We start from the raw sequence: 23720 nt of genomic DNA on the forward strand, positions 1-23720 counted from the left end.
AAAACAAAACCAAATCCAGTACCAACCTGTGACTAATGACACCAGCATCTGCCAGCAGTTCAAATATTCGTACCAGCTGTACTCGCAGTATGTCTCGACGCCTGCGCCGCTTCATATTCTAGTCCAAAGACACAAAGGTATTCATTAAGCAGCCATCAGGGCCATGCAAGGAAAACTTGCTGTGTGACTTAGAAAGAACACTGTCAGTAGCAGAGAGTTTGAGACCTCATCAAAATTATTCTGCTTGTGCACTATAGACTGTGAGCACTCACTCAACCATTGCAACAAAAGAGTTAATGAGGTAAACTACATGATACTTTCATATTTATTTGTTTTTGGGTGCCAGTACTCGGGTTTGGACTCAGGGACTGGGCACTGAAAAATACATGGTATTTTACATGATGATACCTCTGACATATGGGGGAAATAAAGATTCTAGTTACTTCTAGGTGATTTGCTAATCTGACAGTTTTATTGGTACCAGGGTTTGGACTCAGGACCTCACTTCACTCTCGCATGGCTGGCTTGCTCAGTTGGCCCTGTAACTACTAGAGTAGGGCCTCCAGCCTGGATTTTTGCTGATCATTTGAGAAGAATATTCTCTTGGACTTTTCTGACTAACTGGCTTCTAACTTCAGTCTTCTAGGTCTCAGTCTCCTGGGTAGTTAGGCTTAAAGATGTGAGTCACCAGTTCCTGGCCTAATCTGGTAATGTTGGAGGAATTGAAAGGATTAGTACACTGCTGTCATTGTATGAAGAAGCTCTAAAACACGTGCAAAAATCTAACAGAGAGGCAGGAAAAACAATCCTGAAGATTTTGTTCATGCCAAAGTTTTCTACTTAATTTTTGCAAAGAAAATGAATATAAACATAAATGAAGAAAAAGTTTTTGCTCACTATGAAATGAATAAATGTTTGTATTGACTAGGGCCAATAGGAGTAACGGCTACAATAATAGCTGTACCATTTCAACTAGGAAACAAAACGGTTGTGTGGTGCAGATCTCCATCACTTTCTCCTCGAGCTCATTGTTTATGAGCAAGTTTCATAAGGCAATTAAAGACCCGATTATGAGCCGGGTGCCAGTGGCTCACAACTGTAAACCTAGCTACTCAGGAGCCTGAGATCTGAGGATTGAGGTTCAAAGCAAGCCTGAGCAGGAAAAACTGTGAGACTATTATCTCCAATTAACCAGAAGTAGAGCTGTTGAACAAGTGACAAAGCCCCAACTTTGAGTGAAAAAGCTAAGGAACAGTGCCTAGGCCCTAAGTTCAAGCCCCAGGATTGGCAAAAATAAACAATAACAAAAACACCTGATTAGTCTTTCAGTATTATGTCCATGATCTACTTTACTGCCTTCCATAAGTAGGACCACTGGCAAATGACCAACTCATTATATTTCTTGCTTCTCTGGGGTCTTTCTAAAGTTGACAGAAATTCTCTCTGATGGGGCAGAACTTCACAACAGTACTTGAGGACTTCTACAATGCTTCAAGTTTTGTTTTGTTTCTACAGAAAAACTGTGAGTCTCAGGCTCCAGAATATAGCTCACATTCAAGGCATATCACTGTGCAGATGGAATAATTTTGTATGACATCAACCCCCACCGCTTTGCCCCAAAATTCAGAAGCATGAATGTCACTCCTATGTTTTGTTTCCTGGAATAAATCATCACATGTGTTCCCAAAGTGATCATTCTGAAACAAAAATCCTATCAACAAAATGGGGTTGCTGCTGCTACTCTTCGAGGTGGATTAAGAGGGGAGTGAGCAACCACCTAGGATGTTCCTGTTTGCAGGACAGTTGTTGTCACCAGCTCCTCTCCAGTTTAAATTCCCTTAGAGATTCACAATTTTAACAGTGGTAATTCTCTAGCAGTGCTCTATACAGGTGCATCTAAGGTCCTTTACAAAAATAGGGTTTTACTCTGGGGATTCTCATTCAATAGGCCTAGAAGTTTGTAATTCCTCCCAAGCCCCTTGGGTAATTCTCAGCACCACCAGTATATCAGCCACAGCAGAAGCTACAAGTTTTTCATAAGATATATGCCTTGTTATATATAGTCCATCTTTTATAAAATTTGCAAATGCTGTTTTTTTCTGACTAGAATGCCTTTGCCTTATTGGTACCCTGGGGTACATGCTTGAAAAAATTAAACTCAAGTACCAGCATTTCCTTGATAATGCCTTTTGTTCTCCACAGGCAAGTCTCTGAGGTTTTCTTCTCTATATTTATGTAACACCTTTTCCTGTAAGTTTATTTGATTTTTTCCTGTAAGTTTATTTGACAGACATAGATGTCTGTCTCACTAAACCTATAGTACCGAACCTGGTACAGATTGTAGGTTTGATTCTAGACTCAGCATCATGCTACCAAGGCAGGTGAACAGGTTTACAGACAGTGAGGCTGGCAGAATTGAAAACATACACCATCTGGTCATTTATTGGAAACTTTTTGCCAACCCCAGCTTACACTCTACTTAAAGCTCTCATATAAGATAGAGAAATTTTTCAATTGGTTTAAATAAAGGTATCTATGTTCTATGTATGCTCTCCTGTGGGGGCAAAAGAATGTACCTGGGAAAATAAAGTTTAACTATGCATTATATATTCTTTTCTCTCTTAATCTCAAGCTTCTGGTATAATACATAGGATACAATGCAGAAAAATAAGTATTAGCCAAATAAAATTCAATGATAGAAAAACTATAGAACACATCTTACCTCTGGCCTTCTTTCAAGTGCTTCTTTAATTATCGGATGTAATTCCTCTATTAATTCCCTAGAAGAAAAATGATATTCTCTTTTATTAATACCTACACAGAATCTAACAAATTTATGAATAACATAATGATATATTTTGATATTAATGCTGATCACATTGTTGTTGTTTTATTTTGAATATAAAATATCACATTTTTATATTATAGAACCACAAATAATGATACAGGCCAACTAATGAACTTACAGAATATTATCAATGTTTATTCCCCATCATTTTGTAATCCACATGTATTTTATGTAGCTGAAACATTATTATATGAGTAATGGTATCATTTGTTCCTTACTCAGCACTAACAGCTACTTTCACATGTCATCAGTGAATATTATTCACTAGAGTGGGCTACCACAATTTTCCTGTTTTCACTAAAATACTGAATCAATCAATTTCACTTGACTTACTTCTATAACGAACAGTGAGTCTAGCAATCACTATTTTCATTTCTGATTACTTCCTCAGGATTAATTTTACAAGTGAAATCATGGGGTCAAAAATAATGAGTGTCTATTTAACTTTCTCTCTAAGTACTGGGGATTGAACCAGTATTTGATAAACAAGTATTCTTAATACTTGACCAACAGCCACAGCCCTTTTGGTTTGCATTTTACTTTTGAGATAGGGTGGCCTAAGTTTGGTAGAGCTGCCCTTGACCTTGAAATCTTCCTGCCTCCTCCCCAGTCACCAGAATTACAGGTGTTCACAATATTCAGCTTTTTAAAAATGTGATTATAAATTTAGTAAGTACTCATTGCATAAGATTCTGAAAAAATTTTATAGCACTAGTAACAAAAAACCAAAATAAACCTATGATTTCTTCATTTATAGAAAACTGCTAACAATCAAGGTATTTTCAGAGTTGAAAGAACTTTTATATCTCAGTTTTCTATTAGCCAACAGTATGTCATAAAATACTTTTCTAAAACTTTATTGATGAAAAAGGAATCCCACATCTATATTTATGATTTGTTAACCTATTCTTTGAGCATGTTAATCCTGAAGAAAAGCACGAACATCAAAGATAATGACATATCTACTTTCAAATACATTTAGGGCCTAGCAAAAAACAAAAAAGTAAGCCTTCAGGAAAAGGAAGAATTTGCTTTATTAATATCAGAAACATCAAGAATTTTGTAAAATATGCATATAATTTTTCGAATTACTGTAATTCTTTTTCATAAGAAGAAAAAAATCTGTGTTAACCATGAGATGAATATCACATTCAGATAGATGTAAATAGAGTTAGAATGTATTAAGGATTTACATAAAATTTTAGCACACATTTATACACAGAAATATTTTTATTTTCGTAACAATTCAGTGAAATGGGCTGTACAGCAGAGTGCGTACTTAGCATGCAAGAAGCCCTGGGTTCAATCCCCAGCACAGAGAAGAAATAAAGAACTCTGAAAAAAAATAAAGTCCTAATTTGGTCAATAAGAATTAGAAAATAAATTAATATTTTGTTAGTTTACTTAATTATAATCTAGACAGATAATTGCAAAAAGGCTGGTATGAAATTATCCTAGGAAATATTCTGCTCTAGTCTCCCATGCCTCTAAGTAATACATGTATTATTTTCATGCAGAGAGAAACCATAAACAATTACCTAAAAGCTCCTGGGTTGGTCCTGCCAAGTCCTAGAACCAGGGATTCTGTGATTTCCATGCTCTCGGAGCGCATCATTGGAACTATGTGCTTAAACAAGGATGAGGGGGATGGGATGCCAATAATCTGAGAAAAAATTATATGTACATCAGCCACTGGTAAAACCACATCCAGTTACTACTGAATTTGACATTTCAACAGCCTTTAGTCAATGACAACAAAGGGATAAAATGATGGCAATGAATGCTGCTTCAAAACTAATCTACAGTATATAGTCTAGAAAAGTTGATGTGTCCAATAGTAACTACAAGTTCAGAACTTGTTTGTGGCTCTCTTAATTTATTAGTGATTCATCATCTACAATAGCCGATACCCCCTGGCCGATACTATGTACCTTTTGATCCATACACATGAATAGAACAAAATTACTTTTAATATAGTCAGCAGTGTTAAAGCAGACACCTGGATCTTAACATTCCTTCAATCGTGCATTTGGTATAACACAAAAACTACTACATAACTGTTCTTTTATGAGTCCCCATTCTACAACAGCACTTAGTTCCAATTTAGGAACTGAGAAGTGAGAGAATTTCAGGGATAAGAAGGAGAAAAGGTTATGATGCCTTCCTTAAAAGTATTTTCTTTTAAGCTGGGCACACCTGTAATCCTAGCTACTCAGGAATATGGGAGCTGAGGATCATGGTTCAAAGCCAGACTGAGCAGGAAGGTCCATGAGATTCCAATTAACCATCAGAAAACTGGAAAAAGCACTGTGGCTAAAGTGGCTAGCCTTGAGCTGAAGAGCTCAAGGACAAGCCCAGGGTAAGTTCAAGCCCCATGACCAAAAAACAAAAACAAAAAAAAAGGATTTACTTTTCCTTAATGAAAATCACTATCTGTATCATTGGTCTCAACCAAAAATCCACAACAGGAAGATTTCTTTAAGTATTTTCTTCTTCAGTGCAAATAAGTAACATACTTTGCAACCAAGTTACTTTATGAAGAGAAATTTATTTCTTCTTTTATTGTAAAATTAGTGTATAGAGGGGTTACAGTTTCATGAATAAGGTAATGAGTACATTTCCTATGGAGCACTGTTACTTCCTCCTTTGTTTATCCCCTAACATCCCTTCCTTCCCTACCTCTCCAATGCCCCCCTCTTTTTGCCCCCCCCCAAGTTGTAAAATTGGTTTTTAACATAATGTAACATCTCATTGTTACAAGGGGTCAGCCTATATCCTTGTTTCAGCATTTTGTTCTTTTCTATGAAGAGACAATTTTAAATACTCATTCCGTGGTGCCCTTTGGATTCCACAGTGGATCTGATAAGACTTACTTTGGAGTCAATGCTATAGCCGCTGTCGGGGGTGGACGCCAGCGTCTCAGGAGGAGAACACCTCACAGAACCTGCAGATGCTGGAGATGACATGGATGTTGCCGCACTGCAGCAAAGAATCAGATAGTTTCTCCACAGGCCAATGTATGAGTCACTGCTTGTGGTTGTATTTACTTTCTTAGCATTGATAGGGCTACTGAGGAAAAAGGCAGCAAGAAAAAAAAACCAGGTTAGTACAACATGTTCCTAAATATAACTAATACTAAATTTCTATCAAATTAGGGGGAATGATTAGCATAAAGGTAGCAATAGTAATATTCTCTAGAATGATATAAGAGATACATGAATAAATTATATGCTGTGTACCAAGCATGTTCCTGTTATGTAAAGACAGAATACATGAAAAGTCAAAGGAGTACTAAGATCAGCATTTTAGTTTTCTTCTTCCTCTTTGAGATATCAATACAGGATACCACACTAGTTACAAGACTTCCAATTTGTATCACTTTTGAAATCCACAAATTACAAAAGTTTACAGGCAATCCATTTTTAAATTAAGACAAGGAAACTGGGCACTGGTGGCTCACACCTGAAATCTTAGTTACTCAAGAGGGTGAGAGCTGAAGATCATGGTTTAAAAGCCAGCCAGAGCAGGAAAGTCCATGAGACACTTATCTCCAATTAAACCACCGAAACAAAAACCACCAGATGAGAAGCTGTGGCTTAAGTGGCAGAGAACTTATCTTCAGCAAAAAAGCTGAAGGACAGTGCCCACCCGAGTTTGAGCCTCAAGGCCGGCACAAAACAAAGAAAATTAAATTAGGAAAATCACTTACTTTATATCAACCTGCGGGGACAACAACTGAAGCCTTGTGTATGCAAACATCCAGGCATAGCTCACAGCTGTAGAACAGTGTTTAGGAAGGTTCTCTTGCTTTAAAAAACTAGAGAGACTTATGATCCATGGGTCTTGGCCTTGGGTCACATGTGCAAATATCCATATGTGCGATGGACTAATCACATCAAACTGGTGGCTAATGGGAGAAGAGTTCCATTCTGCTAATGTCTGTAAATCTATAGAGCTGGGGCAATACAACAGAGTAGTCTAACGAGAGGGGGAAGAGGGAGAAAATGATTATTGAACCTTTTTATAGTTCATTGTCTTAGCATAATAATTGCTTTAAACTAGAAGTAGTCTATTGTTAGGTTCTAGAATACAAGATGAGATCCAAAATTGATGAAAGGGAGTAGTGGATTTCTAAAAACTGAATACAACATACCTTTGTGTAGGTGTAGATGGGTTTTTCTGAGAGTAATGGAAATTTGACAACCTGGGCAAATGGATCTCTCTCAAAAGGATCAAAAAGGATAAGACCCACTACTTAAGAAATATATGAATATTCAACTTTCATAGACAAGTTGAAATTGCTAAAGAGCTAAAAAGTGAACTACTGACATTCACATTGATGTGCACTAACTATGCATGAGTGGGTGGAAGAAACTGGAACAGGCTCTCTCCTCCAGAGGCAACACTCTTAAGTATTTGTTTGATAATATACAAAATGTAAAACTAAAGAAATAAGATTTACCTTCAGAACATTCTAGTCATTAAAAACTAAAAGCAAGTCACCTAATACTCTTTCTGTGTAAATCAGTTTTTATCACAAACAAGATTCTTTTAATTCTGTATACTTTTAATAATCTCTTAGGCTTATAAAATTTTATTACTAAGTTCTCTTGGTTGTATATAATTCATAAATTATAAAAGCTAGCTGTTATGCAGAAAGCATATTAACCTTTTGTCCATGTGTTCCAAAATAGGATGGAAAGAAAAGCCAAGTAGCAAAGTGTGGATATTATTCTTCTATGTGGCTATTATTATTTATCAACTGTGAGTTTTCACAGGGCCACCTTATCTACCCCCCCATCCCCACCAAATCAAGCTAAGAAAGTTTGTGTTAAGTTGAGCTAGAGATGTAGCTCAATAGTTTGGTATTGCCTGCATGTAGCTCTGAGTTCAATGTCCAACATTAATAATAGTAACAACAATAATAATTTTGCCTAACTTTTCTCTGTAATATTTACTGAGAGTGTTTCTCTCCATTTTACTGAGTCAAATTACATACGGCTGGCATAGTACATTCAATTACATAGATGATCCACTGCAATTCATCCATGTGATAAATCAAAAGCATTCACTGCAGTGGAGTACAAGATTTTTCCTTTGAATTTCAACAACTTATTTTCATTATTTTAATCAGTATCTCTGCATCAAAAATTATGAGCTGTTATGAACAGTAATAATCCACAATACCATTAAACTTAAGAGAAACTTAACCAAGGTACAATTATCTTCATTTCTAGGGAATAAAAACAAGCCATAGTACAAGCAAGTATCACTTTGGTGTATGTGTGCACATGTGTGTAGTATGTATGATACTGGGGTTTGAACTTAGGGCCTTGTGCTTGTTAGCCAGATACTTTACCACCCGAGCCACACCTCTGGCCTCACAAATGCCACTTCAAAAATGCTTTTTTATTTTTAAGGCATCTGTCAAGAACATTCACTTATGCTTGTTTGTACATGACCATGTCTACCATAAAGCTAAACAGGCAGAGGGCCTGAAATGGTTACAGTTACCTGATCAGCTCCAGTGAGATGTATGAAGCTCTCCAGAATGGATGGGCTCAGCCTGTCCATTACATCTATTGCTAATTCATCATCACCCTGTAAAAACAAGACATTATGCATCTAAAACATTGTGAATGCTATGCTTAGGCAAAGTAGTCATAGCTGAAAACGCCATTGTGCATTTTTGTTACAAAGGGAACTCAGTGCAGGTGGATTAGTTTAGGTCTTCTCAAGAAGGGTCTTATACAGAGTAAGTTCTGACATTAGTAATGGAAGTGGAATAAAGATGGACAACAGGATGGTTTTTAGTATTTTCATTAGACAACTAAGTGAAAAGCCCAAATCTTACCTTAGGTATTTCCAAAAGTGCAAATAAAGCCCGAATTTCTCTAAGGACACTGACGGCTAATCTCCTAGTGGCAGGTCGGCTGCTACAGAGAATGACAAGTGCAAACCCTTCCACTACATGGAACACACTGGAATATGGGCTCCTTTCCAGAGGAGGGGGATGAGACGCTCCATTAACAACACCATGCTTGAAAAAATTAAATATAATTAAAAAATAGAAATATGCATATATACACTCTAAAAGAAGTCATGGAAATTATGGCTACAGGTCTGCTTTTCTAGAAGTTTATATATTTATTTAATTAACGCAATGTGCATCAACAAAAAGGCACTTCACTGGCAGTGTGTACATGGACAATGTACAGAACTTCTGTTGTCCTCTGACTACCCTGTAACCTTGGGATGAATACTTCTATTATTTCTCCAAGAGGGAACTGGAATGCATCTTTCATACAGTAGCCCAGCATCACCTAGGAGTTTGTTACAAACAGGTTCTCAGTGGCTGGTGATTTGTGTGTACATTAAAAGTTTGTGAGGCTTGGTTGGCTCAGATGGTTTGGCTCTAAAATTCCAATGTTCTGTGATTTATACATTATAGCACTACATGTCCCCTTTTATGGTTAAGGAACCCAAATATTGTAACCATGCAACACTAAAACAATCAAATAATCCAAACAGAAGATACCAAACATTTTTATTGTATAAGCTTTAAAAATATTGGAAATACCCCTAAGTATGATCTAGAATTTTCTATGCTCATTTAAATCTAATTGCTATCATAGGAAGAGGGTTAGAAAGACCAGACAAATCAACTGTTGGAAAGTTCAGTGCAAGGAGTTATAATGACACCGAGAACAAATAAAATTAATAAAAAACAGTGTTTAAGAAAGTAAATGTCGCCGGGTGCTAGTGGCTCATGTCTGTAATCCTAGCTACTCAGGAGGCTGAGATCTGAGGATTGGGGTTCAAAGCCAGCCCGGGCAGGAGAGACTGTGAGACTCCTATCTCCAATAACTATCAGAAAACCGGAAGTGGCGCTGTAGCTCAAGTGGTAGAGCACTCGCCTTGAGCTGAAGAGCTGAGGGACAGCGCCCGGGCCCAGAGTTCAAGCCCCATGACCGACCAAAAAAAAAAGAAAGTAAATGTCTATGAATATCATTACTGGTCATTCACCACTGATCAAAACAAAAGAAAAGTATGGGATGTTCGGTACCTGAGAGTCCTGGTTTTTGTTATGCATCTGGGCTGCTTGTTTCCACTGATTTATTAACTGTACCAGCATCTTTACAGCGTTATCAAGAAGGGTAGGGTGGACATCAGTCACTTCACGGACAATAAAATAAACAAATCCTGAAAGAACATCCTCCCGCCAATCTGGAAAATCAAGCATTAGTGCCTGCAGTGTATTGAAAGCCAGAGCACGCAGTTCTTCATCCATATGAACTGTGAGCCTACCAAGAACAAAATTTCATTAGTAAACCTCAGAGCCTTTCCTACAGTTTTATCATATAAAACTTAAATCTACAGTATTAGAACATATACTTCTTCCTTGTTTGTAAGACAGAAACTAATGTTCACTTTTTTGTGCTATTTTCATTCTTATGCTGGCCTATACTCATTTAAATTTGCGTATGAAATGATTTATATTAGTTATTTTTCTTTTACTATAAGTCAGAATAATGTAATTCTGATCTTAAGAAGCTTAGAATATATATGACATCAGAATCCCAGTTAAAAAAATTCTTTAATCCTTAAAATACTATATATTGCTATCCAATAATCCAGGGATGGGGAACGTCTGGCCTGCAGTCTGAATAAGGCCCAAAAAATAACTTGGTACATGACAAGACAGAAATGTATGCTTCCTGTCAGCTGTTCTTGGCCAGCTGCCTGTACTAGAAATTTGTATGGTCCACAAATGATGTTATAAATATGCAAATGGCCCTTGGCAGGAAAAAGGTTCCTTGTCCCTGCACGATGTCCAATCATATAATATCTCCATCCTCTCTCACATTAGTCTTTCACTATCACTGGAAAGAACATGATTTAATCATTTCTTCCATTCACCTGATGTTAAACATTAGATGATAAAATAAATACCAAAAACTGAGATGGAATCAATTTAACAGACACAATTCTTGAATTTATGAATAACATCATAAATAAGGTATGCAGAGAAAAAGAATGAGTCTACAACACATAAGGCCCTAAAGACAATTTAAGTCTAAACAAATCATAATATGTAACTTATACAAAATAAAATTACTTCTGAAAGACATTAAAATAGCATGAAACCATGAACACAAACCTTATATAATTTTAACATAATATAGAAAATGCTAAGTAAGAAAGCCATTAAACGTGCTGTAGTAATACAACCACTAATCTTTAATAGTATATGAATAAGAGTTACTGATTTGGTGTCTAAAGATGATTTAAATGACTGTCAATAAAGACCAATGCATTAGTGTTACAAGTAGCTTGAATGAATAAGGTAAGGGATATGCCACATGTCAGGTACTGGTGGCTCATGCCTACTCAGGAGGCTGAGATCTGAGGATCGCAGTTTGAACCCAACCGAGGCAAGGAAATCCGTGCAGAAAAGGTTAGCTATTTCCAATTAACAACCAAAATTCTGGAAATGAAGCTGTGGTTCAAGTGGTAGAGCACTAGCCTTGACAAACAGCTGAGGGATGGCACCCAGACCCTGAGTTCAAGTCCTAGGACAAGAGGTTGAGGGTTTATATGCATGGGCAGCTGGGAAGATGGATTGATCCATGATGACAGAGAGGAGGCCGTGGAATGTAGTTGAGGGGACATAGAAGCAAACAGAGTCAGAGAAAGGATCTCTAGTACACACAATGTCTCTGATAGTGACATCATGGGAGATGCTGTAGAGAGGGGAGTAAGAATATTCCTTTAAAGATTTGAACATCCATTAAATCTAGGAATGTCCAAGTATCTTAAACATATCTATGTGACTCAGGAGATACATGGATTAGTTAATTGTAAAGAGGAGATAACAATGATGCCTGGTTAATTAGAAGCAGGGAAATTACTTAACTTCCCTTAGAGACTTCAGCCAAGTGTACAAATTTACAATGCATCTTTGTTTGGCTTGCTTTTTTCCTGTGTTTGTAAATAAAAAAAGATTTAAACATCAAAATTCTAAAGGTTATAGAGGACAAAAGATCTTCCTTACCAGGGAGATAAAGTGAGTATTATAAGTAAAGGACCAAAAAAACAGCCACACAAACTGTCATTCCCTGTTCAGATACTGGTTCCTTAACACGGTCCCCCAAACCTAGCCGCCATAGAGCATTTCCATTCTCGCTGGGACCATTCAAAGTCTACCTTGTTAGTTCACCTTCCACAAATATGTGGGTTTAGGTGAGTAGAAGAAAACAGAAGAGAATTGAACAGTAGCTGTTTATTGCTCTTCCAAAGGTTTACAGAATTCACATGTATGCTAACGTTCATTTAATAAGCTCTGTCATTCATTCCAAAAGGTTCTCCCTATGTACCATAGGCTGCCCTCAACTCACAATCTTTCTGCATTAGCTTCTTAAGTACTAGGATTAAAGGTATATACTACCATACCAGACATGCAACTCTGTACTCTAATTCACAGGAAAAATTAGGAGTTGGAGTAGGAAATAAAACAAGTTATATAACGGTTCAGTCTCTCCTCATAAAACTCACTGAAGACAAATATTATTCTATCTCTGCTTGACACAGCTGAGAGCTGATGTGTGGTTGTATGCAATGGTGGATGTACTTAAGAAGGGGTAGAAGGAGTTCTTGGAGCAATTTATTCGATGTACTCATTGTGGGTTTAGTTTCAGGCTACATGCTAAGTGTCTGGCAACAGTAAACATCTTACAAACTGTTAAGTCTCGCTGCTCCATTCCAGTCACTGTACTTAATTTTCCCTTAGGGGCAGAGGCTGTGAAATTGTGGACGAGGTACTAAATCCATGCAGGGGGACAACATGCCTACAGGAATGCAGTCAATGCTCACCATCTAATACCATCTCTAGGACTGTTAATCCACATTAATAGACATGTGGACTTATTAACAGAAAACCTATTTGGGATATTTAGTGCAACCAACATAGCAGTTTTCAGCAGGATACTACCTCAAATCATTTTGGGAGTTTGGGTGTCAGGTTAATTATTTATTTAATAGGGCTACGTTATACCTGGAACAGAGAAGATAAATAAAAGTCAAAGGATGAAAAATAAAAATATCCCCCGGATGCTATAGGAAAGATTATAGGAGTAAATAATGAATTCCTAAACAGATATAATCACACACAGCTGAGACTCATATGTTAAGAAGTGACTTATTTACATCCTGTAACTACTATATTACCAAATAGAAAAATGGAAAGTTTAAAAATAATATTTATGGGGTGATCTGGAAGAGCTTTAGAAGTTAAAAAAATAACAAAAAAAATAGGAACTAAGAAAATAAGAATTAAATTATTATGGCCTTTGTAATGTTAGTAATAGCAGAAGTATATCATAAATTTGAAGGGACAGTAAAGACCTTAAAACAGCACAGAGTAACTGTTACCTTGCTAACAATTCAATGAGGTCAGTTCTACTCATACCATCTGGAATCAATCTTGGAATCGCAGCAATACAAGTTCTAAACAAATCAATTTTGGGTTTTCTTTCACCCCTGAAAAAATAAAAAAGATTCAAAACTAAGTATAATGTATGTTAGAAAATGGAATTAAACTTGCAAAAATAATTATGAAGATAGGATCCCACCCATAAATATAATTTACTAAAAGAAAGAGTATATAGAAAGCATACAATTCTAGTAGATAATTATCAATTCTTTAACAAATAATTAAAGCAGATATGAAGCAAAAAAAAAAAAAAAGCATTCATTAAATAGAAAACATAGGCCAGGTACTAGCAGCTCATGCCTGTGATTACTCAGGAGGCTGAGCCTTGGAGGATCACAGTTCAAAGCTAGCCCAGGCATAAAAGTCTGAGAAAATTCATCTCTAAAATAACCACCACAAGACTGAACTAGATGTCTGACTCAATGAAGTGTATCGGCCAAGCAGAGTAAGCATGAGGCTTTGGGTTTAAACTCTAGTACTGCCAAAAAACAAAATACAACATAAAAAGCCCCACACGTACAGCAATTATATTAAACATTATTATTTAAACCTACTTAATTATTTCACATATTAAGAACACTTTGAGTAAATAATAATTTAGCCATTCAGATATTTACATAATTAATATTTATAAACAATAGTATGGATGTTACTAGATTTCTAAATATTTGAATTCTTTCACTTAATAGTCTGTACAAAGAAGAGATTCTGAATCAGAAATTGTCACGTCACTGTTGGTAATGTTTCCTCTTGTCCTCCTGGGATATACACACATGAATATACATATTTAAATGTTATATAATCAAATATGCTGATTTTTTAAAACCCTACTGTATTTCTGTGTGGGCAGAGGGTGCTGGAGGAATTAAACCAGGTCCTTGTCCTTGTGCATGGTAAGCAGATGCTTCCCTGCTAAGCTCTATACCCAGCCTTTCTATTTTCTTACAGTTATTTTCTTACTTTAAATGTATAATCTCTTAAAACATTTGTCTAGCTGAGTGGTGGTGGCTCACGCCTATATTCCTAGTTACTCAGGAAGCTGAGTGCTGAAGATCACAGTTCAAAGCCAGCACAGGCAGGAAAGTCCATGAGACTCTTATCTCCAATAAACTAGAAAACCAGAAATGGCACTGTGGCTCAAATGGTAGAGTGCTGGCCTTGAGCTGAAGAGCACAGGGACAGCACCCAAGCCCAGAGTTCAAGCCTCACTACCAACAACAACAACAAAAAAAACCCCAAAACATTTGTCTATTATTTCATGGTAAAGATTTTAGCAAACTTATTTCATCCAAATTATTCTCTAGTTGGTCTAATAAGTTAAACCTTATGCAGAAAAGAATTAGGATGTTCTAAGTTTCCTTTCAGAGATTATTACATAGTCCTCTTCTTTTTCCATGGCCTCCAACTGCATACATTTTAGTTATTGTAGTTCAGTGAAATAATACCAGTCCCCAACAACATGGCTGAACTGCACCTGATACACATTAACTATAATGATACACACTAATGGGCATTAATGTTTGCTGATTATTCCATGAGGCACTGTTCAAGTGACAGATGTACACCATGACCAGTGACCCATCACACCATGTCTTTGAAGGCTGTTGGTGACTGGACAGGTTACATCAACTGTCCAGCTCACACACATAGAAAAATGGACCACTATGATGACCTGCTTATTTGCAAATTGTTAATCAGAAGTGAGGATTGGTTCACAAAGATGGAAGTTCAGTAAAGAACAGAAAAGTGGTAACACTGTAGTGAATGCTTACAATTTTATGTTCTCAGTATCCATTAAATCCATATTAACGTTCTCATTTCACTCTTGATAGTTTCTACTAGTCATCATCTACCAGCTCCTCAGTGGGATCCATCTATGTACCTGTTACCTCCCTATCGGGTAGCCTGGCCTACATGCACCAAGCAGATAAGCTGACCATGGCGTCCATCAGCTCAGCATGACATTCTCGAACGTGTCACTCCTTTCTTTAAACACATCAATTAAAACTCCCTGCAGGAAACATGTTTGAGTAACACTCTGGACCCAATAAAGACACTGGCCTTGGATTAATTTCTCTCTCTTCTCAAATTCTCTGACCTTTTTATGGCAGCCTCCAGGCAGGCTCTGCCTAGCAGGTACAAGTAATGAAAATCTTCATTCATCCTGTGTCTCTCTAGATCATTGAAGAAACACTTTCTGTCTTAAAGACCTTGAACTAAAATGCACAGAAGTGAAATTTAAATTGAGTGTTAATGGAGTTACAGAGAAAGAACTGGTAAGGGAATATTGACAGTGCTGTCATTTGAGATGCTACAAAACAGTCAGGAAAGTATCACTAATGAAAGAAAGATGTCCCACAGGAAGTAATTAAACACACACACACACACACACACACACACACACACACACAAAACTGCCAGGCACCAGTGGCTCACGCCTGTAATACTAAATTACTCAGGAGCCTCTGAGGATAGCCATTCAAAGTCAGTCCAGGCAGGAAAGTCCATGAGACTCTTATTTCCAATAAATCACCAGAATACCGAAAATGGCACTGTGGCTCAAGTGGTAGAGTATTTGCCTTGAACTAAAGAGCTCAGGCACAATGCAAAGGTCCAGAGTTCAAATCCCACAACCGACAAAACGAAACAAAAAACCAAAACACATTAAAGACATTCAAAGAGTCATTACAATACATTAGTTAATAGTAACAACAAATTAGATAACTTGAGAAATCAAATCACCAACTTAGTATTCTAAGATACATAATTCAAATATTTGATATTTTCTACAATATGTACGTAGACTGTTCCATGTAGAAGAACTTATTGCCATAAAATGCATTTTCCTGAGAAGGAAGTTTCTAACAATAAAGAAAAAAGATGCTAGAAGACAATTTCAAGCTTATGGGTAAGATGGAATGAGGTAGTTTCTTCAAAACAAACAAAAAACCATTTATACCCTTCTGTACAGTCTGATTCCAGGACACAAAAATAACTGGTCTATATTTTCAGGATTTCTATTTCTTGGTTAGCAGGACTCTGGAAATAAGACAATTTCTTTGACTTAAAAAGCTGTTCTGAGCCGGGCGCTGGTGGCTCACGCCTGTAATCCTAGCTACTCAGGAGGCTGAGATCTGAGGATCGCTGTTCAAAGCCAGTCCAGGCAGATAAGTCCATGAGACTCTTATCTCCATAAAGCACTAGAAAACCGGAGGTAGCGCTGTGGCTCAAGCGGTAGAGTGCTTGCTTTGAGCTGAAGAGCTGAGGGACAGCACCCAAGCCCAGAGTTCAAGCCCCATGACTTGGGGAAAAAAAAAAAAGCTGTTCTAGCCCACCCGCGAGGACTTATCCATCATTCATGGAGTAAGTATAAGGCCTTGTCAGTCAAATGAACTAGGCTGGATTCAAGGTGAGTTTTATTATCTACACTAGTTTGATGATCATGTTGAAGAACAAAACTGAGCATGTGGGATACACTATCTTTAAAATTATTGCAGAGGGGCTGGGAAGGTGGCTCAGTGGTAGAGTGCTTGCCTTGCATGCTTGAGGCCCTGGGTTCGATTCCACAGCACCACATAAGCAAAAAGAAAAAAAGCTGGAAGTGGCACTGTGGCTCAATTGGTAGAGCGCTAGCCTTGAGCTGAAGAGCTGAGGGAGAGCACCCAGGCCCAGAGTTCAGCCCACAACTGGACCCCCACACCCCCCAAAAAAATAATTATTGCAGAGAGCAATGTGAGAATATAAGGAAATATATGGTAAGCAAGAACCAACTATCTGTACTCTTAGGAAAGCTGAAAGAGCAATAAAGATAAATCATTTACTACGTACGTAATCATATCTTCAGGCTCCTTATTAGACATCTGCACACTAGTCATACACATTGGTCTCCCAACTTCTTTGTCCAAATGTCGGAGAATGCTATCTAGTGCTCTTCTTACTTGAGGATAGTAAACTGACATTCCTAGGGAGAAAAAATCCTCATAATTATAAAATGTCAGAAATTAAATAAAGAATACATAAAAAGAAGGAATTTCTAGTTACATATGCCTTTTGTGATTATCAGCTTCAGAATAAGTGGAGAAACGGTTATTATGGAGAGAACTCAAATTGATTTGAAGGAATTACAAATTTCTCAAGGTATCCTGTGAGAAAATAGATTTGAGAAGACTTTTGACATGAAGATTATGTAGATTATCAAAATGCATTTACATGGTATGATGGTATACCGTGAGATGAACATACTTGGAAAATATATACATTTTAGGTTTATTCATACTTTTTAAAATTAGAGAATATTGAACAACAGTACAAAGTAATTTATTTCAGGTAACACTAACCTATGACTTTTGCCTCTTCATCTGTCAAGGTTTTATTGAGAAAAATTTTCTTTACCCGAAGAGTATTTCCTGAGGGAAGAATCACTCCTGTTGTTGGCATGGGTGGCTCACCATCTTTCTGCTGCAAACTGTCTGCTATTACGAGGAAGACTCTGAGGCCTATGTTCATTCTCTTCAGAGAAAATAGTTCCAAAAGGAAGAAATCAGTGTGGTGCACCAGCTTTCCTTACCTTTAAAACATCTCATCAACTAATTGTGGGGAAATGGAAGGGAGAAGGTCATAAGGTAAACCATGCCACCATGACTTAAAGGATTTGCTCTGGTATCAAATTCTCAAATTTTTATTTCTAGTCAACTGTCCCTTATAATCTCTTAAGATTTATTTCAAACTCTCCATCCTTCTTCAACTCAGTTTGATTCCTCTGGCATACCCCTCTCTTTTCTAACTAGGTAACTTTTCTCCTACTTCACAGAAAAAGAAACTTTTTTCTTAAATATACCATCCATGATCTTTTCTTTGCTTTCAGTCCTCACCCTTCTCCTTTCAACTGAACATATCCTATATCTTGTAATGATGTCCAACCATTGTAATGGAAGGAACACTTCCATTCTTCATTCTTCACATTGCATCCCATTTGACAAAGGCCTGGGCATCAAATATCCCTTTCCCTAAGTGCTTTCTGTGCCACTGCTGGCCATGTCCTCTGTATTTCTTTTCAGGCGCTTCTTCAGCCTAGTTTACATGGATACTCTCTTTCCAGAGTAGCAAGAATTTTTATACCTGTCCTTGTCCTCTCAACTCAGACTAATATGACAACTCCACTTGGATGTCAAAAGATGGCTCAGGTTAAACAGGGTCAAACCAAAAGTATGATCTTTTCCCCAAACTCGACTGCTTGTCTGTGTTTATTTTCTGTACATGGTCTGCCTTCGGTCTGCATCACTAATGTCCTATCTCAAACTATAACCTCTAAGAATAATCTTTTAATGGGGCATACACAGCCCATTGAGTGGGCAAGGTAATACAACAGAACACAGGAGGAGAAGAGAACTCTATTTTTTTCATCTAAATAAGATTAAGACTTTAGGTCTTTTTTTTGGGGGGGGTGGGGTCCGGTTATGAGGCCTGAACTCTGGGCCTAGGCGCTGTCCCTCAGCTCTTCAGCTCAAGGCTAGCGCTCTACCACTTGAGCCACAGCACCACTTCCGGCTTTTTTCTTTTTGCTTATGTGGTGCTGAGGAATCGAACCCAGGGCCTCATGCATGCAAGGCAAGCGCTCTACCACTGAGCTACCTTCTCAGCCCACGACTTTAGGTCTTATAATTAGGTCCTACTCATCTTTGAAATGACACACAGTGACGACTTCCAATAGTATACCTATCATAGGGTCCTGTGTCACAAAATCACAGAATATACTTAGGATGTGCTGGACTTGGCTGACATAAACTCACTTATTCATTTTCTTAGTGTACTGAAATTTGTATATATTAGACTAAATGGGTTAATGAATAATTTTATCTAGTTTTAACATAGTTGGCTTTCACAAGCATAAAACTATACCACTTCTAGTATGAAAACCTCAGTAGGAAAACAAATTACTTTCACAAATTTAAATAAGAAAATATTTTTAAGGGGGGAGGAAGATAGGGTAGGGGGGGCAGGGGGAGGATGGCAAGAGGAAACAAAGGAGGAGGCAACAATGCTTGATAAGAAATGTACTTGTTATCTTGCCCATGTATTGTAACCCCTCTGTACAGTATTTTCACAATAATAAAAAAAAGAAAATATTTTTAAATCTGGAAATCTGAAAATATATTTTTTTGGTTGGAAACTATGTTAAGCATATTACCTATGAAAATACTGGTGTCTACTCACTTTGTTTTTGTTTTTTGGTCAGTCATGGGGCTTGAACTCTGGGCCTGGGTGCTGTCCCTCAGCTCTTTGGCTCAAGGCTAGCACCCTACCACTTCAGCCACAGTACCACTTCTGGTTTCTAGTGGTTTATTGAAAATAAGAGTCTCACGGTCTTTCCTGCTGGAGCTGGCTTTGAACCATGATTCTCAGATCTCAGCCTTCTGAGTAGCTAGGATTACAGGCATGAGCCACCGGCGCCCAACTTCTACTCACTTTGAAAATCTGGAATTATTATTAGTTTTTCTTACAAATCTTACATACAAAAAGCTTCAAAACTTCCCAACAAACTTGTCAGCCACAAACAAATGTATCTTAGGATTCCCAGCACAGTAATTTAAAATAAGAACAAAAGCAACATCTTCTTAGCCTTTTTATAATCTCAATTGTCATTAGATTCGTGCTAGGTGATTATAGAGTATTTCAAACAATGTGAAAATGTAATGTCTCAAGAGTGAAAAGGCAGGGGCTAGGAAGGTGGCTCAGCGGTAGAGTGCTTGCCTTGCATGCCTGAGGCCCTAGGTTCAATTCCTCAGCACCACATAAGCAAAAAGAAAAAAGCCGGAAGTAGCACTGTGGCTCAAGTGGTAGACTTGAGCTGAAGAGCTGAGGGACAGCGCCCAGGCCCAGAATTCAGGTCCCACGACTGGGACCCCCCCCAGAAAAAAAAGAGTGAAAAGGCAGAAGTATAGCATTAAGTATCTTTTTTTCACTGTAAGCTCCACCTGAGTGAAAGGATTTTTGGAATTCACTACAGGAGAACACCAGAAAACACTGAAGGAATGCTATTATTAACATGTACCACAAATATGAATCATTCCAAGCAGAAGAAACCTGAAGTCATGTCATAACTTGTAAGAGCCAGCTGAGCTGGATGGCCTGGAAAACACCACTGTTACAGCATTCAGCCAGTACCTACAAAGCTAAATCTGTCCTGCACCATTTCTGTAGTTAAGAATCATATTTAAACATTAAAAACTCTGACTACAGAAATGAGGCTCAAAGAAGTGTGTGTGTGTGTGTGTGTGTGTGTGTGTGTGTGTCTGTGTGTCTGTGTGTCTTTTTACCTCTGGATTAATGGTGAAAGTTTTAGTAGATTTTCCAACACTTAGAAGATCGAATATTATTTCTTTCATTGCAAAATCCAAACGTTCCTGGAGGGGGAAAAAATTTAGTAAGACCTTGTGCTTTGCTAGTATATACTAAGGACATTTAAGAATTATACAACAATGCAAGTTTCTGTCCTTAAAATGTCCACAAGTCTAGCTAGTGGAAAGAAAAAAATGTAAGAATTAAGTCTAAAAACATACTACTTACTATAAAATTATCTATTCAATATCTAAGCTATTAGTTTTAACATTCATTCACCAAAATCATTTTTAAAACATAAGGAAAAATATTCCAAGAACGAGGTCAGCCAGACACAGGTGTAGAGAATGGTTAGTGCCATAAAGAACAGGACTCAAGGAAAGAGAGCTCCAAGGAAAAGTTAACTAAGAAGACTAACATCTGAAATGAGTCACTGGAATGAAGTGATTAACCAAAGGGAAACAGTACAATGCTACAAAGAAAAATTAGCAACTGATATAACCTAAAGGCACAATTTTCTCTTTTTTAAAATTTAATTTTATTGTCAAGGTGATATACAGAGGGGTTAATTTTCTAAACCTAATCAGTTTGCTTTTATTAATCTTTTTTGATGCATTATACTAATCTAAGGAGCCTTTCTTCTGTGCTGAAATAGAAATATTCAAAAATTTCCTATTTCTTCACTGTTAAAAAATTTCATTATGAATCACCTGTATCATTTCAGTTCAAAGTACATACAATGAATATCCTGGAATCCATTTTTTTAACTGAAGGAATAATCTATTGGAATAGGATATGTCCCAAAAGAGGATGTGACTAAAACCTTGGACTTTCTCACTTAAAACCCATGTAATCCCATTCTAATGAACCTTCCTTCACCAAAGAAGCTAGAATGCTAAAATTGCAGTTCTCAAGGTTCTTTGTGACAGTAGGATTTGGCGTGGTATACTCATGTGACTCTTTGGGAAATGGGGCAGTGGTGACGAAGAGGAAGTAGAAGAGGAGGAGAAGGAAGGGAAGAGGAGGAAAGAGGAAGGGGAGGAGGAAAGAGATGGAGAAGGAGGAAAGAGGAGAAGAAGGACGAAGGAGGAGAAAGAACGAAGGAGGCAGCCACTTCTTTGACAGCCCAGTTTTGAAGATCTCTCCTGACTATGAGGTTAGAATTTGTTTTTTCAGCTCTATTAACAATTCGCTAAGCTCTCACTCCTTCCCTAAAAGGTCCCATGGGGTTCAACAAGAGCGTCTACTATCTGTACCTAAGCACCTGCATTAATGCAGATTATGAAGACAATTTTCTAAAAAATCTTTCAAGAAATTTGGAGATAATTAGAAAGTGGACTAACAGAATTTTTAGACACAATGTTCACTCTTCCTTCTACCATTTGTCTCCTTTCCAACTATACAGGCTGATTACAAACTCATTTTGTCATAGAAAAATCATTACCACTCTGTGTTTGTTTTAGTTTTTAAAAGAACATTACTTTTAACAATTCAATATTAACTAGCGTTTTATTAGCATATGTATAGATCTCTAAGAAAAAATTTTAAACTCCCAATTACTATAGGACTTATTAAGTGATAATGGGGTAGAGCACTCACCTGAGCAATGAACTGAATAATCTTCACAAATATATTAAGAGGTGTGTCACGAGGCACCACACTTCTAGAGCCTTTTGGGAAAAGTGCTGACACGATACTCATTAGGCGACTGCAGGATGGAAAGATTTAGTCACAATGAAATGACAACCTCAACAGCACATTAGCAAAGAATTCTTATTCATATCAGGGCAAATTTATATTCCTTCTCAAGATATGCAACTATAATTCCATTAATGTGATTTCTAACATGATTTTATTAGCTACTTTATTTTGAAGATACGGACTGAACTCAGGGCCCTCCACCTGTTTCAGTGCTTTACCCACTAAGCAACAGCTGCAACCCAAGATTTTGTTCCAAAAGAAATTTAAAACAAAGGCACTCACCTTTGAGTTACAGTGTTGCTTTCACATTTTATTCTAATAACATAAACCCACAACAATCTATACAAAGATTCCAGTGCAACTCGAGACATTTTAGGATCTTTATTCTGTTTAAAAACAAAAGGAGAGTAAAAGTAAACTTATGAAAATACTAGCAATCCTGTAAAATCAAATAGTTTCTATGTTAACAACTCAAGCTCCCCACATTTTTTTTTTTTTTTGGCCAGGGCATGGGTCCTGAACTCTGGGCCTGGGCGTTGTCCCTGAGCTCTTCAACTCAAGGCTGGTGCTCTACCACTTGAGCCACAGCGCCACCTCCGGCTTTTCCTGCTTATGTGGTACTGAGGAATCGAACCCAGGGCCTCATACATGCAAGGTAAGCACTCTATCACTGAGCCACCTTCCCAGCCCCTCTCCACTTTTGTTTGTATTAAAAAAAGGTTCATATATCAAGTAAATATTTAGTAAGTGTTAAGTATACATGGCTCAAAGGAACCAGAAATAATACAATTCCTGATACTCTCAAAATAAACCACTAAAATATTGTTTCTATTAATATTTCAAAGAACTGCCAAAATGACACACACATAAATTACTGACAAACTGCTTATCCTACAATATTAACATCATGACAGAAGAAAAAGGAAACATCTTTATGGTGACTCATTTACAGTAACGATTTTATGTGTTTATTTCCTTTAATTATTTACAAAATAATTAAAACCAGGTACAGTGGTGCATACTCAAAATCCCAGCACTTGGAAACAGAGGCATGAAAACTGAGGATCACAAGTTCAAGGCCAGCCTGGGCTCCATAGTGAGACCCAGTCTCAAAACAAAAAACAACAACAACAAAAAAAAAAACAGGCCAACAGAATAAAAGCTTTGAAAAATGCACTCATCAAAATTATATTCAAAATCACCAGGTGCCTGAGGCCCATGCCTGTAATCTTTGTTTACTCAGGCGGCTGAGATCTAAGGCTGGAAGTTCAAAGTCAGCTCAGGGAAGAAGAGCTGTGAGACTCTTATCTCCAATTAACCAGAAGTGGAGCTGTAGCTCAA

At 37.3% G+C, this 23720-nt stretch overlaps 1 protein-coding gene across 1 annotated transcript in view; it reads right to left on the minus strand.

Annotated features, from left to right (window-relative positions):
• Fryl (FRY-like) overlaps positions 1-23720 on the minus strand; it is a 224823-nt gene that overhangs the window by 72870 nt on the left and 128233 nt on the right. The window contains exons 14-27 of the mRNA XM_013008917.1: positions 22662-22765; positions 22278-22386; positions 20657-20743; positions 17678-17849; positions 17169-17301; positions 13280-13387; positions 9915-10152; positions 8703-8888; positions 8363-8449; positions 6558-6826; positions 5722-5917; positions 4387-4511; positions 2723-2780; positions 27-118 (exon numbers count right to left, since the gene is read on the minus strand). Of these exons, the coding sequence (XP_012864371.1) occupies positions 27-118; positions 2723-2780; positions 4387-4511; positions 5722-5917; positions 6558-6826; positions 8363-8449; positions 8703-8888; positions 9915-10152; positions 13280-13387; positions 17169-17301; positions 17678-17849; positions 20657-20743; positions 22278-22386; positions 22662-22765 (1964 nt within the window). The remainder of the gene's footprint in view (positions 1-26; positions 119-2722; positions 2781-4386; positions 4512-5721; positions 5918-6557; positions 6827-8362; positions 8450-8702; positions 8889-9914; positions 10153-13279; positions 13388-17168; positions 17302-17677; positions 17850-20656; positions 20744-22277; positions 22387-22661; positions 22766-23720) is intronic.

Source organism: Dipodomys ordii, unplaced genomic scaffold (assembly GCF_000151885.1).
Source record: "Dipodomys ordii isolate 6190 unplaced genomic scaffold, Dord_2.0 Scaffold8, whole genome shotgun sequence".
Taxonomy (NCBI): domain Eukaryota; kingdom Metazoa; phylum Chordata; class Mammalia; order Rodentia; family Heteromyidae; genus Dipodomys; species Dipodomys ordii.